Consider the following 19539-nt stretch of genomic DNA (forward strand, 5'->3'; position numbering starts at 1 on the left):
TGCTGTGCAATTTAATCGATGATTAAAATTACTCCGTCGTATTTGCTTCCCGGCTTCTTCGCCTCCGATATTTCTATACAACGCAGCTGGCTTTACTCACGCTCCAATTATCAATAAAACCTGACGACATTATTATCTTACCTCAACGTTATAAATAGCTGCACGGCTGCGGTGTTATACGCAATTATATCATAGCTCAATATGCATCGATCGAGGGGCTGCTGCTCGATAATTTCTACCTATCGCGTAGCCTGGAAGTCCGCCGATGACTTTGTCAGGTATTGGAAGAAAAATACGGCATTAATATCTCGTCTTACAAACGCACAATCGTTTACCCTTTTCTCCGTTTCTCCATTCGTTGGAAATATTTCAGTAAAGGATACCGAACCAGCCAAAACTTTACGTCTATTGCACGAACCAATTTTCTCGCCACGTGATTCATTTCATTTTCAGGTGGTTGCGCAGGTATGCTTATCAAATTCCATTAGGTGTATTTATCTAATTAAACTTTCTTATTCGACGTGACTCTCGGATTTTAAGGCGTCTTTGGATTTCATTCAAGCACGTTGGTTGAGATCGTTTCACGTTCTTTCCTTTGACCCGTTCATCGTCGGCTTCAGCGTGGAAGGTGAAGATGTGTTTTGACAACTTGTTGTCGTAACCGTTCAATTACTGTACTGTTTGACTTTTTTCAGATGGCTATGTACTCGTAGCAGCTGAAACTTATGGCGAACAGATGAATCTCGTCCAGCATTTCAACAAGTTGTTTTGTTCTTTATTGATAAAAGATTTGACGTATTTTTAACAGTTTTATACTAATCGGTAGATAAGAGTTTTTTCAGCCGATTGAAAAAAAAAATACAATTATTCAAACTAGAACTTTGTATTTTGGGACGAGCGTGAGAATAGCAGCTTAAATTACCGTTGAAAATGATTTTCCGTCCTTTGGAATATCCTGAAATTTTAGAAAAGCTTCAATTTTCTTCAAGTTTTCCGTCGAAAGTTTCCGGGAGGTTAAAAGCATCTCGTTTGCCTGTGTACAACATTGACTGATCAAAAAGATGCAACGCTGCCGTCGTCTCTCAGTTTTATGATATCCAATTATTCCCCGAAGGCGTCTCTATCTAAAAGTTTACCTCGTGTCAGGTTCAAGACCTCCGAAGGAGATGATGAATTCAACGTTTTCAAGCTACTGCCAGAAGTTCATAACTTCCAACAGAAATTATAAACGACCCGACTAAATGGGTGGCAGTGATTAAATCAGTAATCCCCTTATTCCGGTGTTAATGAAAGTTTATTTTTCTTCTAACTCTTTCAAAAATTATTCGTATATATATGCGTGATTCCCATGTGTACAAGTCCTGGTCACTTATCATCGCCAAGCTTTCATGTACAGCTGGAATACATATTCGAAGTATCCGCGATGCCGCATTTCTGTTTGTCTTCAGTCACCATACCTGCGCTCGGCAGAATCTAATCAAGTTTTGAATTTGCTTTGAACACTCAAGTTTCGCAATTAGGTTGTTCTCAGTGACTTCGTTGCGGTCATGAAACTAGCTTCTGGATCGGTACCTCACATCTGCCAGCTTTTATACAGTAGACACATATGTAGACTTATATTTCGTACGGAATAAGCAAAGTCGAGAATACAACTTTGCGCTCCCCTGCGGCCTGCAATTAGAGAAAACAGTCTTGTAAAAGCTGTGTATAATAAATGGAAGAAACAAAGAAATGAAATTCCATTGGAAGCTGCTTTTCAAGAAAACATTAAAGGGTGATCAAAGTAAAGGAAACGATGAAATATTTCGAAACTTGTTTTATCCATCGGATTTTCTCTTGAAATCTACGAGGTTCGACGAAATGACTCGACATTTGTTGATTAAAGAAAACAAGACGCCTCATTTCTAGTACTGAGATGAGTCATGCAGAGCCGTCGCATGATGATTGGTAAATAAGTAATCATGTGTTAGATACTAAAGCTTCTGCTATTGGGTGGAAATTTGAATGCTCCTCTCACCTTTAACGTCTTATGAAAGTTTGGGATACCTACAGATAAAGTAAAGTCGAAAAAAGTTCACTGTTCTTGATAAAAAATTGATTGTGAGTAAACCTCGCTGCGAAAGAGCACTAAATTATTTTCTGTATAAATCAAACAACGGCGTCACCTGCTCAAATCTCACCCCTTACGCGCTGTTTTTATTTAAAAAAATGTTCCCACTTAATCTCATTCGTAATTCCGCTCAAAATCCTGGTGAATTATTATGCAAAGATCCAGGTCAACTCGTTGAAAATATTGAAGAGGATACAGGACGACGAGGAGTGCGTTCCTCGGCAAATTGCGCCTACAAATAATTTATATTTACGCACGCATCGCTGGTAAAATAATGGAAAATAAACACGCGTCAATAATTTTGATTATAACCAGCTTGAATATACGTAAGTCTCTTTCGTCCGAGGATTCTTACAAAGATTAAATATTGCCCGCATACGTAACTATAGTTAAAAATACGAATTTTATGGCAAGTTACACAATGCTTCTCTCACAAGGCATAAATATACATATATTGATAAACAGCGGAAGAGCCATTTCATGCAAACCAGCTGTTAAACGTGAGAATGAGAATTTTATAGTCGGCTAGATATAGGGCAAGATAGGGAAGACGATATTAATAATTTTCCACTCATTTTCCTCGACGAGTAAATTTACTGCCGGAACTCATATTGCGCCATGCTTGGTTAAAAAGTACCAGGACTCCCAAGTCGCATCCCATCGCGCTCTTACAAAATAACAACAGAAAAAAATTGGACCACTTGGTAAGTTTTCAACTCCGGAGCAACTACATTTACTCGAAATATATTTCGGCCGTTATCGTTTAAATACTCGAGCAACGCCTGATGGTTGCTCCGTGAATTTTAGACCCTTCGAGAAACACGGCAGGTACACGTGAACCATTGTTAAGCTTCTTCGGGGTAATGGTCTTAACGGACTCTCGCCGAGACGTTGCGCTAAAATTTTTAATTTCCTACTTCTCATACTGACTTACCCTTACCCTCATGCCCCATTCCTACGATCCTTTCTTCAACATCGCATAAATCTTTTTTTTTTTTTTTTTTTTTTTTACATAAAACTTGGATTCAGGGACGTCGGATAGGTTGGGATTCAAAAACACGGCGTGATTTCGCTAAAAATGTCAAGTCGGTTCTTGCGTATCACAGCCAATTATTTATGGCGACGCGGACACGAGTCATGCTCAATATTCTACTCTTCAAATTGGATGTAAATGAAAAACGAAAGAGGCTACTGTGCTTTTGCCCCGAAACTGCCGACAGATGATAAGTTAATCGTTCTCCATTTTTCCAATAATTATCAGTCAACAGGAATAGAAAAATTTCCTTCGAACGACCATAATCATGTTATTTCTCCCAGCGCCCCATTTTCACTGTTCTTCCCTACTACCTGAAATTGCGTTGTCATATCTTTTTGAAATCTTGTTGATGCGATGTCGTGTTTGGCATCCCGACGTTTTCATGAGATGTTTTTTCCTTGGTTTTATTCCCAGGCTGAAGCACACCTCCAGAAATCACTTTTATACGAAATCGTGGACGTGAAAGCAAAGGGCAGGCGTCTCTCGAAAATACAGCCTCTTCGACCTTTCAGCTTAACCCCTTTCAAACCAGTCGAAATAAAATTCAAAAAAAAGTTCCTCGAAAGTTCACTTTCACAACTTGAACCCAGTGTTTTACGTGTCTTCCTTTGTACCTTTAACGACCTCATCCGCTCCAGCAGTTCGTCGGCATTCGTCGCGAAGGACTTTACGGATGATATAATATTCGTGAAATATTAATGAAACTCCACGTCATTCTCACACCGCAGGACGCCTTGGGCTTTCGTAGAAATCCATCTTGTTCGATACTACTCGGCTGAACTTTGGTCGTAAAATATTAATGCCATCGACATCGCTGTATCTTCAATTTAATATCGAATCACCTTCTCGTTGACTAATGTGAAATTTTTTCCTCGCCGTCTCTGACAATCTAAAAATTATCGTCATCTCGCACCTTTTTTCATTTCATTATCTTAAAATACGTCCCTCGTCGTTTACCGGTATTTCATTTCTACTTGTTGCAAGAAAACGGGAAAAGCGCTCCCGGTATATTCCAAGTATAACCAACTCCATACATAACCCGCATGGAATGGCGCAGCTCGTTTATTCAGGCGGTAAATGTCATACTTCACATTCACTGGCTCCAACCTGCAACCCACCCTTATAATTCCTTACACAGTTTCCAACGCGTTGTACACCGACTAACGTGTGACGCGGCGGTAGTGACGACACACCGAGTGCAGCCGCAGTCCTATACGCTTGACCCAGAACTTAGCTTAGGCGATATCGCTAAGACAGCTTATGCGCCGGCTATGCTCTGCCAGATCGATAGAGCCGGTTAATAGAACCGTAGGAGACGAGGCTATAGCGTGCCAGGACGAGGCCGTCATATTTTTCCAGGAGGCACCAGGCGCATCTGTGTCAAGTTCAAATACAAAACGGCAAATTGCCTTGGCGTCGGGACGCGTTTTACCCTCGGTAAAAAAAACAGCCCGAATGTTATTTACACAAGCAGACGCGAATCCATGGTTGGAAAAAAAATTCGTTTTCACCGTAGATCATTCTCCACGCCGTACATCGGGTATGCCATCGTATCTGTATTGCGCGATTCCGCGGCGTGCCGAATACGATGTAGATTAAATTTAAAACAGATGCGATATTACGCACGGTTAATACGGACATGGCCCTCGCGATACGTCGATAAACGTATACGTAAGTAATACGGGCGCTGCTCAACGTGACGAGAACAATAAATACGGCCCACGGAACACCGCAGCCATTCTACAACGTCATGCGGTCCCGTACCTTGAGCTTTGCGGTGCGCTACTGAAAAACATGGAACAAACACATAGATCCGTGGATTTTTATGGTAGAGAATGGGTTGCGGCGGGTTGCTAACGTCTCGCCGATCTCAACCCCCTCTCGGTCGCACACAATTTACGGCTTCTCCTCGGCACTTTCTCACCTCTCGACACCTGCATGTGGTCAGGTGCCAATTTTTTCCAAGGCCGTTGTTTGATCGAATTTGCGAATCACGCGTGATGTGTGCCCCTGAGGTCGAGCCTGCCACGAGAGAGAGAGAGGGGGAGAGAGAGAGAGAGAGAGAGAGAGAGGGGGGGGGGGCCAAGGTGTTGGGGTGTCAGCCAATAACTTTATGTAGGTATCCCGTAGACTTGATGCGGAGTAGCTAGGAGTAACTTTGTGTTAAACACCCTGCACCCAAAGGCAAGTCAAGTCTCGCCTCTCCCCCTGTCCGTTCCACACGCCGCACAGATTAATTAATTTCATCGGATATCACGGCGTTTAATTACCTCAGGTATAAGCGCCGGTAACCGTTCCCTGTCAAATGCATTGATGAATGGCTCTCGTCATTGGCAAGACCTCAAGTCATGTAGCCATCGGTCCAGTCGCACCTGCAGCCTAGCAACGGGAACCCGTGCAAGGGTGGAACGGATAGTGCGGGGTCGGTATAGACGTGCGCCACGATCATCCGGTTTCCAGTTTGGCAACAGATTACAGAGCGAAGGTGTTGGTTGGGAAACTGAATAGTACATACGGCTGCCGAACGTCGAGAGTCCGGACTTTCCGTTAGTAAATTAGGACGCTGACGTCAGTTGGCTGATTTTCGGAATGATATGGTCTTCCTTTTATTTGTAAAAATCATAGGTGTAACGCACACATGCGTAAACTATCACGAGGGATGAATATGACAGGTGTCACAATATTTAAATGATTTATAGTTACAGCATAACGCTGCGAATACAATTCACTGTACGTTATAATTATATTTACCACTAGGTCGATTTTATTATTATTGTTTTTTTTTTTTTTGTTTTTTATTTTGTCAAAAAATACTGAACAAATAGTACACACATTGTGCAGGCTGAAAAATATCTGAGGCTCACACGTACAAATATCAGGGTATTTTTTTTCCATCTCGTTTCGATCACCCTCCTCGTGTCTCGTGTTTGTTTTTCGTTATGCCGCAGTCCTTTCGCTCTACTGTGTATAAATTCACCGTTTGATATATTTCACGTGTTCTGTCTAGTGACGCGGTTTCGCGGTGAGTTATTCTCGTCTATGATAAAATAATTTCACGATAAATAGAGGATGAAAAATTATGCCCGATGGCCTTAAGCCCGAATGCATTGATCATTAATCCACATTGAAATTTATGCGGCTAGCGTGCAAATATCCGCAGTGACCCGAACGGTGTCTCTATCTTTGAAAACGCTTGCGCTTCCTGGAGGAAAGTGGTGTAATTGAAACAGGTAATCGTACCGCTTTCGACCAGCGTTTTCCACGGGAGGTAAATTTATCGCTCCGTTCTATCTTTTGACGAGAGGATAAATTCCATTTATCTGTACCCGATGCAATGACGGTTGGAAATTATGACGGTAACGAGAATGCTACCCTCTCGTTTCGTCCCTTTCACGAGACAGTAACACGGCACAAGTGGCATTCGAATCGATCCTCTCATAGATATCCACGCGTCCTTGGGTGGGTGGGTGGATTTACCTATCCTCGTTATTTCACCTCGACAGACAAGGACCTTGCGCAAGGGGTTGTTGAAGGTTGTCGTTCGCGGAGTCATAATTTCCCGACTGCTTTTCAAACCGGCGCAACTTTCGCCGACTCGAATTGGTTCTTGAAGCTAATTTAATTACGATTCAAGGTCTCCGATTTCTTCATTACCGCCATCAATCAAGATGGACGATCGTTTCGTGATGCGCTATTTGTCATAGTCAATTGTCGAACGATTCGACCCGATGATTATCGACGTCCATCATGTCTTACGTCCGTAAAAGCCCACATACTAGTTTTCGATCCAAGTATGTCGGTATCGTTGTCGGATTTCGCAAAACTGGTAGCCTCAAGAGACGATGAGCATACCACTGCCACTTGAGCGTTATCTTTTAATTGTATAAAAATTCATCGAGCACCCTTACCTACGACTTAATCCTGGATCTAATGAAGTGTCGGGTAATGATTGAATACCTTTTAAATTAGTCAAGGCATCGGTATGGTCAGTTTGCTGAATTGCTATTCTCAAACATCGTAGTCGGCAACGTTATTAGTTTCGCTCCTAACAGCTTGCAATTAACCCAGTTCAACGCGTGGCTTTAACTGACAATGAGTAAGAGTATTTCTACGTGTTCACAAACGAGTGTTCAGAAGAGTAGGAGAATAGAAGATTAGATTGACACTTCGTAAATATCGTGTGAAAAATTGCCCCACTTTACGCGAAAAAATCAATATCAGTAAGTATACACGACAGTGAAAATCCTGTACGTTAACGATTCAAGAGACCGAGTATAAGGTGTTTTAGTGGATACTTTCACGATATTTCATCCAAATGAATTAAATCCAGATTCTCAATCTGTTTAATGGAAATCGATTACTTGCACAACCGTAAGTGTAATTGGTACATATCTGACAGCCATTTACCCGTATATCTATACCCGTACAGTGTGTACACTTCGGTAAGCGGGCCAATTGCCAATATCGATCGATCCTGATACTCATAACGCGATGCAATCGTGACGTCTTCGTTAAGTTTCGTCACGTTAATTAGCGTTATTCTCTCCGAGGATGGGGAAGTTTATGCTCCCGAGAGCATTTGAGAAAGTCTATATACATACCGCGCCGCGACGCTCGCTACTCGCGGCTTGAAAATCAAAGTTCGCTAAAAGGCGTAATAGATTCTGAAGGCATTCTGCAAATACGTTAATTGGAGTATTTAAGAGTCATATTCCAGTACGCGTTAGAATTTCTGAGGGTTATAACGTATCAAATGCGTGGGAATTACTTGACAACAAAATGGCATGACCGAGTGACAGGAAGCAAATAACAAATACAGCGATGCTTTCGCTCGTATGGAAATGATATAAAAAAATTTCGTAATTGTGGGTATAGCTTTTTTTCTGACGGCAATTAAATTTGTCGATAATTTCGAAGAAAACGAACGAATTTCGCATTTCAAATCAAAGCATGCTTGTACCATTTAAGGTGGGTTTCTGGGAGGGTAAACCCTCTTCCATTTAGCTAGCTCTTTCCCCAGGCATGTAATGCAGTTATAGGAGATGCAGCCGTGGCGGTCTGCAGCAATCGACCGAACGATGCCCGGGTCGCGTTGCATTCAGCATTGCCGTATTTTCAGAGAGCTTGCGAAGGACGAGGCTAATCGAGTGGAATGCGAACAAAGGCGCAAAAAGTACTCGATTACTTGGCGAAAAATCTACCATTCCCTGTCGAATTCAATGCTTTAACTGGTTTGAAATATACGTGGAAGAGAAATACCGGTGCAGCGCTGCTGAGCGCGAGGAAAATCGCGACGAGTGTTTTATATAAGTGAGAATTACTTCGCGGCTTTACTGAGAAAATTAGGATTTACACGGGTCGCAAGTTATGGCGCGTTACGGTCATTCGACACTTCATGCATCGCCACCTTTCGAAGCTTCCGCATATAATAAATAACGGGGCTTCTTCGTTCGCTCATCCCATTTGGACAAGAGTGGATTTATCTTGAGGTTATCTCTTTCGTGGAATCCTCGAGTCACTACGGCTTCGCTGCTTCACCCTAAAATATTGGGTTACCGTGCAAGGTAGCCTGGATTAGTAGAAGTGAAAAAAATCGAACCGCCCTCGAAGTAATTTAAGCATTGCGTGTAGAAAAGCTCGAATCTCTCGCCTCTGTAAAAACACGTCACTCGTCGACGAGATCTAACGCCAGAGTATTTTAGACACTCCAGGCTGCTCGCGGAGCGGTTTTCGGGCGGGAATTTTTCGCGTATGTGAATATTTCAAGAGTGACGGGAAGGTTTTTCAAAATTTGAATCCTCGCTCCGACGGTCGGATGTTTGTCCGATGATACGTAAGAGTCTGCCACCCAGGTTCGAGCAGTCGCGCAGTCTAAATATAGAAAGCCTGCATAGTTGGCGTGCTTGAGCTCCGAGTTGCAAAAGATGCGTCTTTCTCGAGGCCGGGAAATCTTCTTTCCTCAGGTCGCTATACACCTGGATTGTCTAAATAAATCGCAACACCTGTTCCGAGTAACTCCCTTCCGTCATTGTAATCGCAGCCGCTATCATAGGTCGTAAGTTTGAACATGCTTAGAACACGGTTGTTTGTACCAAGCCGAAAAGACAATGGAGTCTCGGAATTAATCGAGAACGATAAAACCGGCAATTAAATCCGAAGCTAAAAAATAATTACGCACTTCCCACGACGTTTTGCTATCGGACTCGGAGATGCACGCGAGCCGTTAATTTCGCTATACGTTACACCGTGCAGAACTGCGCGGCAGGATACTAGATGTTATAGGAATTACGTTTACGTGAACGTTACAAATTAAATTACGCGTTCAACCACGAACCTAATTTACGTGACTCTCGTGGCAAAGTTTATGAAGCCACGCTAAAAGTTCAAACGAATTCCACGCGCCGTTCTTTCATCCGAAATTTAGCCACGTTAAGAGCTCTGCGGTCGGGAATATTTCGTCCCTGACATTAAATACTTTACAAGCAGTATTGAATAGCAAGTGATTTATCATTTACACCCTTCAATTCGTTGTACAGTTGGCAAATTTTCACCGGAATTTCTACCATTATGGGATGCAAACTACCCTCGAAGTATCACCTTTTCGAACTCGGTGTCACACATTGACAAAATTTTAGGCCGCTTGTTCGTCACTTAATAATAATAAAAAAATTTACGATAATACGAAAAGCGTACCGATCGGAGACCCTATCAGAGAGCGCGTTGAAGGTATGGGAAGCAATTTATTTCGCCGAAGAGTTTTCTTTATTCCGTGATCCACTGGGGAGTGAACGGAATGAAAAGACACTCGATATGTGTATCGAGGGATACACATATCTTCGGCATTATATTGACTCTGCAAATTGAAAGGTATTTGAATTCGAAACCAATCAGCGGGCCGCGGCAGAAAGCTTCAGATATGGATTTAAACAAATCAAGCACTCAAAGTGTAAGGTATTTGAATAAAATTAGCTGATTCTAACACCTGACTTTCCCGCTCGTCGGTGAATCGATGGAAATGCGGGAAGTTGAATGGTTTCCCACGGTATACAAAAGTAGGTCACAGGATAATATAATAACGATAAGATGGCAGAAGCTTTGGGAGTTTTTGCTGAAAAGGGAATTGAATAAATGAATCAAGAAACCATACATGCCGTCCGAACGTACGTGCTACGTTAGATTATTAATCTTGTTGTCGACAATGAAAAAGGTCACCGATAACACACCCGATTAATCATAAAATTGCGTACACCGATCACAGACTAAAATTATCTCTACGAAGTTGAGGTACCTAATGTTTCGCGTTTTCGTTCCAACGCTATATTCACGAGGTCGACAGCCTGGGTCAATAAATTTTTTCCCCCTGTAACCGGGACCTGGTGTTATCCCGTCATCCCCAAAGCATAGCTGGGTACGTACCTACTCTTCGTCCACAGTGACACGACACCAGCTCTCTCCGGGCGGCCTGCCACTCGACTATTCATGCCTTCAACTTCGGTGCCGAGAGGTTCTTCAGCCAAGCGATATTTATAAAGATAAAGTTAGCGGGAAAACGTACCCAAAGCAACTTGCAACGAGTTCCGAATTAAAACTGTCGTCCTTGAGGCGGTTACCTCTCTAACCGTAAACAACTGAGATACCTTTGAGATTTTTACCATGTTCAGTTTTTTTTTTTTTTTTTTATCTCTCATGATCGTTTCTAGAATGGAAGATTTAAATCAAAGAGTCCCACCTTCGTCAGAAGTCGTATTTATATATGATACGGTTACAATTTTCCCTACGTCGCCGTGAATGCCAGAGGAAACTTTCTTGTTTGACTAGTAAACGTTCCGCGCATTCGTTTCAAGCAATGGACCGACTCACCTAACAGCACTTTGAAATATAACCGCCATATTTCTGGCATTTGACAGGCGAAATTGATGGTCCTGATTTTGGACAGCCGGTAATATAGTTTGACTAATACGCGTTCCCCGCATTCATTTTACGCGATCAACTAACTTACCTAACAGCACTTTGAAATGTAACGAACATGTTTCTTGTCTTTGACAGGAAAAATCGATGGTTCTAATTCTGGATAGCAGATTATTTCTCTGGTAAATGCCTTGTGGGTTGTAAAGAAAATCTCACTTCCGCCACCATCCGAGGACTAAATTCTAGAGTTACAGAAAGAGAGCGATTCGACCCGTGGTTCAAAACCTCTTTCTTTTCTTGTCGGTCATGACTCCGGACACGCAGTTTAAGTGAAATGAAAAACTCTGTCTCCACACGGTTAATTAATTTTCAGCTAAAGGTCTACAGGTCGGAGCAAGGAAATTCATCAGTCTCCGAAGGACTAACGAGCCAACATTCCTTAGGTACACAGTTGAAAAGTTCTAAAAAGAAGAATCGGAAAATTTTCCAAGTACAATACAGCGAAATCAAATTAATCGTTGAACGCGAAGCCGAGAGCAAAATTCTCGGGTCTGAGACGCAAACAAAAACTTGCCATCGCAAGGATATTGAGAACGAGATGAAGAGCAACGCTCAGATGGTTTTCTGACGAATTATTCCCTCAAAAGTTGTTCGAATTATCTCACCTAAATTTTCGTATTCCGAACAACACACTACGAGAAAAAAAATAGCAGTCAAAAAGGTGAACCGATCTTTTCCTTTGAGTTTTGAGTAGCTTCGACAACAATGGAGGAAGACGACGTCGAGGGACGGCAGACGGAAATGACCAGGGTGACGACACACGTCCAAGAGACAATAGCGAGTTCTGCAAAAACGGTGACCTCGAGTTTGCTTCTAAGTCGAATATCCGGGCAGCATAATTCAGCCGACGAGTCCGACACGGTTGAATACGACTCCGAAAGCGAGGTGGAAAATATTCCAAAGGATGAGGAAAGCGTCCCAATCGTTACGGACGAAAAGGGCATCCGGATATCTGGTCCGACGCGAAAATCGCGGGCTGGAAAGTCCGATCCATCAAGGGTGTCGACGGCCACGATTCAAGTGAGCGCCTCCACCTCGAGATCAAAGGCGAAGGCTGTTTCGTCCAAGTTTTGTGGTAACAGGGCTGGGCTCTTTGTCACTTCGACGCAGAGTCCTCAATCGAGCTCAAGTCAGGAAGAATACGAACCGGAAGTAAAGATAATACCGAAGCAGCAGCTGCTCACCACAGGGAGCACGAGCCTGGTCGTTGCGAGGTCCATGGAGGGCCTTCGTACCTCGAGGAATTTCTTGAGCGCCGACGAGCGTTACAGCGAGGACCGAAAGTCCTTGGAATCGCTTTCCTCCTCCTCGGAGACCCACACGACGTCCAGGAGTCACCATCGGAGTTTTTTAACATCGTCGGAAAAGGATGTGCGGCGGATCGTGACAATGGAGACGCGAAGCAGCGAGAACTTGCAGAGAGAAGAGAGCTTGAACGCCGAGGTTAGGCGCGGACTGTTTGCCAATACTGGAACGGAACGGAAGATTCCTCAACATCTCAGTCTGCCACCGTCGTCTGGAGTCTTCTCGCTCACCAGTCCCGGTGGAAGTGATCGAAGGATCACGATCCTCAGCCCCCACTCGCCTGCTCAAACTCCGGACCTTCTACAGTTTACGATGCAATCAACGCTGAAGACCAGGAGGAAGAAGGCTGTCGTACTGCCGAGGTTGGTGTTACCTAGAAGCGACTCGGAGGTCTTTTTAGAGTGAGTAGTGTAGACTTTTTAGTACTCGATAGCAAATTGAACTTCACCGCTTTCGTCGAATTTCGAACGAGCTCACGTGTCGCGTCCCTTATCTTTCGCAATTGGCATTTCATCAGCTGGCTAAACCCCTGCCAACAAGTATAAGTACAGTATCCAAGGGATTGTTGCTTGATCTGAAACACGGTGTGTCGCAATTACCTTTGCGGAATTCTTCAACCTTCCATCGAGTATTTACAATTAGATTTGAATCGTGCTTTGGCTGGATGCGTGATCAAATTTCCCTGAAATTAAGTTCACGAATGCTTTTGTATTGTTATAAATTTTTTCTCGCATACGCGAGCCATAATTTTCTCCACTAGAAACTTGAACTAGAAACTTGTATCACGTGTTGCATTTTCTACTTTTTACGTACCTGCTTTATACCCTTATTTCCCATGAAAGCACCACAAGCATACACGCTTTTCAATTATGACCTTTATTATTCATTGCAAGCTTGTTCCGTGCTTACTCTTAACGGTACCTCTCTCGCGCGCTCCCTCTCTCTCTCTCTCTCTCTCTCTCTCTCTCTCTCTCTCTCTCTCTCTCTCTCTCGTTTTATGGATTTACAGCGATATTTTTATTACTCGTAATGAAACAAAAACAAAGAACAACAACTTTTCAAATTACACGCCCATATCGTATCGCAGGCTTACTCGAAGTAATTCAAAATAACAGTTTTGCTTCGTTGAAAAACTTCTTTCCGCAGTGTATTGCCCAAGGCGCTTGGTGAACACACCAATGGTAATTGCGTTGGAAATGAAATCCAGACACGAGCTTTTTATTTTCAAAGAATTATCTAGAAATACTATTTGAGAATATCATTCTTTGCTCTCGTGTGTTTCATAAGCGCTCGCGCGCATCTGCACGCGGGGGAAATCTCATTATTACAGTTATCACCGAGGTGCATATTCCCCGTAGACAAAACTTTAATGCGGCCATATAGATGTCATCGCACTTGTCTCAAACACGAATTCCATACGGCGCAAATGGATAATATAGATTCTAACTAATTAGCTAATTCGTTGTACAATTCGCTCTCAGCTACTCAGCGTTTGTAATGCTTTCACGATAGAGTTAAAAAAAGAAAAAGAAAAAGTTAAGTGTGCATCCCGCATGCCTACACGTAGACGTATTGTTTAATAATTATTATGCATGTATGCACAACAATCACAATATTCCGTTACTGAATTATTTTTTCATGGCCACAGATGTTGGCACGTATTTTATTTATCTTCAGAAACTGCGTCTCATCGGTAAAGTCTGCAATAATAGGAATCAACCGTCGCTATTTCGCATGTTATGTATGAATATTGTTATATGCGTTCTAAGAAAACTCTCGATTGTAAGCCGCTAATCGCTTCGACTTTGGTCACGTGGTGTGATATTCATATTGCAAGATCGTTAATAGATTTAAAACAAATGTTTACGTTATCCGTTGTGCAGAGATACGTATAACGTGATTATCATTAGCGTCGAAATTCATTGAAATGAAATCCCCGATTCATCCGCCCCTCGGGGAGTCGTCGAAAGGTCAATCCAATCATGATTTAGGTGTCTCTAGTGGATGGCAAAACGAACATGGTGAACTATAGGCGAAAGCTAGAATGAGCAGGCGTACCGTGAATATATCTATAGGTATTTTCACTTCGCGGTTTGAAAACATGTTATTATTTTTAAAGTTTCACCGACATCTTATTTTTCTGAAAGCATAATGCATGACATATATTTTAACGATACGAGGAGCTGTCCCGGTAAATCTGTCATGCTAAAACATTCTAAAAATATGCAAAACATAGGACTTTTGTTTCGTCGCCTGGGCAGCTATAAGCGTGAGTGGACTCATCTGCAGCCCAGCTATAAGCTGACGTATCCAAATTAAATATTATTTTAATATTTCTATTGCAAAAGCAGAAAGTACAACGAAATATTATTACATTGTATAAGTAGCACGAAATTAATAATTTTTCAACCATCTACGGATAACGATGCAATTTGGGGCGGAGATTCAGCGACACCTTGCTTCGGTATATTAACAACTACGAGTGTAAATTGTACGGAAATTTAAAACGCCGGACCCCCGTGCAAGAAATTTATACGTTCGATGCGAAACGAAGCGGTTAATCAAACAGGAGCAACGAAAAGGGTGAAAAAAGATTATAACGGATAATTTGTTCAAGGCAATTTTTATGCGACGAATCCAGCACATTTTCTACTCTTATGGGGCTAGTGGCTGACGGGTTCATCAACATACAGACAGCTTGGCACGTTCTCGGGAGTTATCTAACGATCAATCTCGTAGAAAGGTGCGATATCATCTCAATAATGCGCGTCTGAAAAACAGCGAATTTATAACCGCCCTATCCGCATATACCTACCGGTATTTAGTTATAAGCGAGCTGTTTTCGAAGGCAAAAATACATATCGCGTATGCTTATCGACCATTTAGTTACTCACAACTTCACTTTACGTAATGAAGCCGATACGGTAACCGCAGTAGTTTTGCGCCGTGAACATGTGGGTCAAATGATTACGGCCACACTAGAATCTTAATGGAATCTTTATAGTTTCAACGACAAGCGAAGAAACACTTTTGCGGCAAGGTGGTAAATGGAAAAAAAAAAATCTCAGACTTGTAACGAAAGAGTACAAATCGCACTGTTCGGTACTGTAAACCCAGTTTCGGGATCTTTTGGTGTACAGTCCTGAATTAATCATTAGTCCGTTGTGATCCTACGCAATATTGTCCTTTGTCTTGATAATGTAGCGATATACCGCGTGTTGGATTAGAAACGCCGCGAGGGTTCTCAAACGCTGTCAATTTGTGTAACGTACAAAGGTAACGAGGAAACATTTGTTCGCGTATCCATCGTTGACGAGGTGACCAAAGCCGGTAAAGTTTCCGGCTCGATTTGAAAAATTGCACGTAAGGCAATGAGAGAATTCTGCGAGAATTATACCGCTCTTCTTACGATTAATTTTGTTCTGGTTTCAATTCTCTTGCGACAGTCAAGTGGTTCCGTAAGAACGGGCTGATAATGGCTTTAGAGTAGGTATTTACTCTGGCTTACAGCCAGAAACGCGTGAATTAACTGACACGTATTTGATAGTTGGATAACGACGAGGTTGTCGGCCATTTCTATGCGACCGGCGCGGGCGGCGCTAAAATAAGAGACACGCTAAATCTCTATCACTGTATACATCGTACACGGTCAATACGCGCGACCGTAACTTGAACGCTAAATCGGATGGAATGATTAGAGCTTTCACGCTGGGCCGAAGCCGAGACCTACGGATGTTCGACCTTGTGGTACGATCTATTATTGCAACAAAGCTAAAATCGCCGATGAACCCATCCCATTAACCACGTTTCACGCATATCGCATAAAGCCCGTTCCAATATGATTTTGCCCCATGGAAGCACCGTGGATTTACTATAATTTCAATCTTTCACCTTATACGGCATGATTCTTGCTCGTTGTTAGAATAATTATCGGTAGAATCTGTTATTTTGCATACTCTTATGTTTTGTTTCTCATTCTTGTGTTTCAGGTAAGTGTGTCTAAATATTGCAGTTCTTGCGAGCACTTTACCTCAACGAAAAAAGTGAGTTATTTCAAACTACAGAAATTAACTTTCAACGAAAAATTTTTGATGATTTCCACTAACGTTAATTTTTTTTCCTATATACAAGTGATATTCGGTTGAAAAATAAGTACGCACATTGCGACGGTAAATATCATGAATACGATCCGATTTCAACCATGCGATAAAACCTTTGCACGCGCCATGGTGAATTTTATACTTGTTTTCAATATTCGTTCGTCATAGAACGAACGGACAAGCCAATTAGTGAACGTTTTACACTTCTGACTGCACTCACCCGATAAATGATTGCTCCAGTGGCTCTGGGTAAAAATTGAGGATATTAATATTATACAGAATAATCAATAGACCTGGGATTTTGGGGAAAATATATTTTATAACTAATTGACGTTTTATTGTAATATTTTAAATACTTGTGCGTCTTGAAAAAATGTGATAGACGAATGGGGCGTGACTGGGAGTTACTTTTGTAACACATTTATATCGCTACGTCGCGTAGTTCTGCAATTTACATCAGCACAGGATTTCAGCGTCGGCGAGTAAGCTTTAACGAGATTCCAAAATCACGGTGCTTTGAGCGGGATACAGAGGAAAATACCACGCATCGGAGACGCAAAATTCCAAGGCGAAGATTACCTCGTCACAAAGAAGCAGCGGCACGCAATTAACTTTGAAAGATGGGTTAAAATGTCGCGAGACTGTTTGAAGCTTCCTAAATAGAGACTGCCGACCCCCGCTAAGGGAAATTCCTCACCGATGTTCTTTGTTGAACGTTACTCTGTCTGTAAATTTCCGCGGCGATGCCGTGTATCTTATTCGACGCGGTGGATAATCCGCAACTAGTTATTCTGTCGTCCACCGTATCTAAACTTTGCCTAATTAATCTCAGTGAACAGGGTCATCTGCAAAAGAGATTGCGATCTATCGTCCAAAATTTCCTGGGATCCTATGCATACGTATTCGATACCGAAGTTGAGCCTTTTACGTGATAATTATATTTGCCTTCAGTAAACTCAATTTTTGCTCAACGATATTTTGACGGACACTTTTCTAATCGAAAATTGTAATACATGAAGAGACATTGCCAAATTTCAAGCGTCGTACAATTATTCGTTTCGCATAATACAGACAATGAAATATATGCTGAGAATTTATCCGAAACACGTGTATTTTAAATGGGGAAATCCACCTTCTTGGTGGGACGCGTTAGAGTTGAGGTAAGAACCTGAAAAGAATAGGCTATTGTTTTTAAATTATTTGAAGTTGATTTGGAGGGTGAGCGGGAAAAAATCGTCAATATCCTAAATAAGATACACTCTAATATACATTGATATTGAATCCTATGAAGAAAAATTTACATGCTGCCGATTACACAATAAAATTGTGGCAGACAGAAAAAGCAAAGCGGCGTGAAATGAATATTATACTTTTCTTCAATCGCCGTGAAGAGGATTGATGTTTTGATTCGATATCCCAAAAACGTTTCATGAACCGTCAATTCTCACGGTCAATGAAAACAAAAAACGAATCAAGCAAAGTGTCAGGATCACGGATAAAGTAAGCTGCTTTCGTTTAAAATGTAGCAATATTTCAAAGCGATACAACATCAATTTCGTATGTGTTGTCAGCTTCATTCACGCTTGTCAAACATTAGGTACGCGCGTTTATTTATCAGTAACGCAAACTGTGCGTTCGCATGTGTAATTCGATCACACACACGCCATATAACGGTGGGATTTTCAAAGTACGTTACACGATTCAATAGATGAGATAGACGGCATTATCTCTGAAATTCATATTCAGACTTATGCACCATTGAAATTTGCTTTGTTTTAAAAAATATTCTCTCACCGAAGATATTTGAAAAAACGGGTGAAAATCCGTAGTCCGTATCAGATTTGCGCTGTATAAAGATCCCGATTGAGGTGATACGGAACCCCGGGAATTGTGGTCGGGACGTAAAACCAAAGCAGAGAAAGAACACGCAGCTTTCCAAAGCTGCTTCTTCACCCTGTACGTCACGCAGAGGGATACGCCCGTGCTTACCCTGTTTTATTAATAGGATCAGAGGACTCAATGTCCTTTGGTCCCGGAGCACGCGAAGAATTCTTGGACTACCTTCCAGAATATCTCCTCCTCTTTCACAGACCCTTCCGTACCTTCTTACGACCGCAAATATGCTCTGACGCGTGCTAAACCACTCGGGGATACGCCAATATGGATTCTGATATCGGAGCTCCGAGCATTCTTATCGGTACTTTACCCGAAACGAAAGAAGTCATTAATTGTCAGTTTTGATATCGCGGTTCGGTCCTAATCCAGACCAGTATTACTATATGGAAATCAAAAATTTCAGGATCAGATTGATTGATATTTTACATTAATTTATATTTCGTGAAGCGATCCTGAGTATTATCAAAATAGAATCATGGAGGAGAGGGAGAACCTCTAGAGTTCTCTGATCGAGTAGGAAGCTCCGATTTTCTATATTTTTGGTCAATTGTCGGCAAAAAAGAACAACGTATCTCATAACGCACCCGAGCTAAATTCGACCCTCTCGAATCTGTTGTACCTTATACTGTAGTACTCCACTGCGAATATATTATATCCTTCTTCAAGTTTGTTGGAAAACTTGAGGAAACTTATGCCTTTGAGGATGAACTCACCTTCCTATACACTGTTGTACAAAGTAATTGCGACGTCATGCGACAGTTAATAACATCGAACCAACCACAAACTGTCCGTAAAGTTTATTTCGAAAGACGTTAACACCTCGTCGTTGCAGGTCTCAGTGTTCTTATGAATCAATCGGTCGCTTTCTCAGCTTAGGCGGATATGAGCTAATCCAGAAAACTCTTGTTTCTACATCGAATAAAACCAAAACTCAACGTTAGACGGTTTATTGTTACAAGCGATAGATTCAGACCTACTGAAAATATCAATTCCGTCAAGTTTAAACGAGGTACGTAGCTGGAATATTTTCCTGGACGCAAAGTGCTTATCTAACGATTTGTTTAGACATAGTCTGTATAAGTTTCGTCAGTCTCCTCACGTGTGACGAATTCGCGGAGGCACGT

General features: G+C 42.0%; 2 protein-coding genes across 12 annotated transcripts in view; one reads left to right on the forward strand and one right to left on the reverse strand.

The window, feature by feature from the left end:
* The window catches only part of LOC107220240 (elastin), a 98629-nt gene extending 88008 nt beyond the window's left edge, over positions 1–10621 (reverse strand). Inside the window, exons 1-2 of one of the 2 annotated variants that reach the window (XR_006904112.1) lie at positions 10563–10621; positions 895–1671 (exon numbers count right to left, since the gene is read on the reverse strand). The gene's annotated coding sequence lies outside the window, so the exon portion shown is untranslated. Of the gene's footprint in view, positions 1–894; positions 1672–10562 lie in introns of those variants that run through there. The other variant, XR_006904114.1, reaches the window with a different exon arrangement.
* LOC107225786 (cAMP-specific 3',5'-cyclic phosphodiesterase) overlaps positions 1–19539 on the forward strand; it is a 278042-nt gene that overhangs the window by 138976 nt on the left and 119527 nt on the right. For 4 of the 10 annotated variants that reach the window (XM_046738544.1, XM_046738545.1, XM_046738546.1 and 1 more), the window contains exon 2: positions 11428–12820. The exons of the other annotated variants lie outside the window; for them this stretch is intronic. In XM_046738544.1, coding sequence (XP_046594500.1) covers positions 11820–12820 — 1001 coding nt within the window. In that variant the 5' untranslated portion in view covers positions 11428–11819. The remainder of the gene's footprint in view (positions 1–11427; positions 12821–19539) is intronic. 10 annotated transcript variants of the gene reach the window in all.

Source organism: Neodiprion lecontei, chromosome 4 (genome assembly GCF_021901455.1).
Source record: "Neodiprion lecontei isolate iyNeoLeco1 chromosome 4, iyNeoLeco1.1, whole genome shotgun sequence".
NCBI lineage: Eukaryota > Metazoa > Arthropoda > Insecta > Hymenoptera > Diprionidae > Neodiprion > Neodiprion lecontei.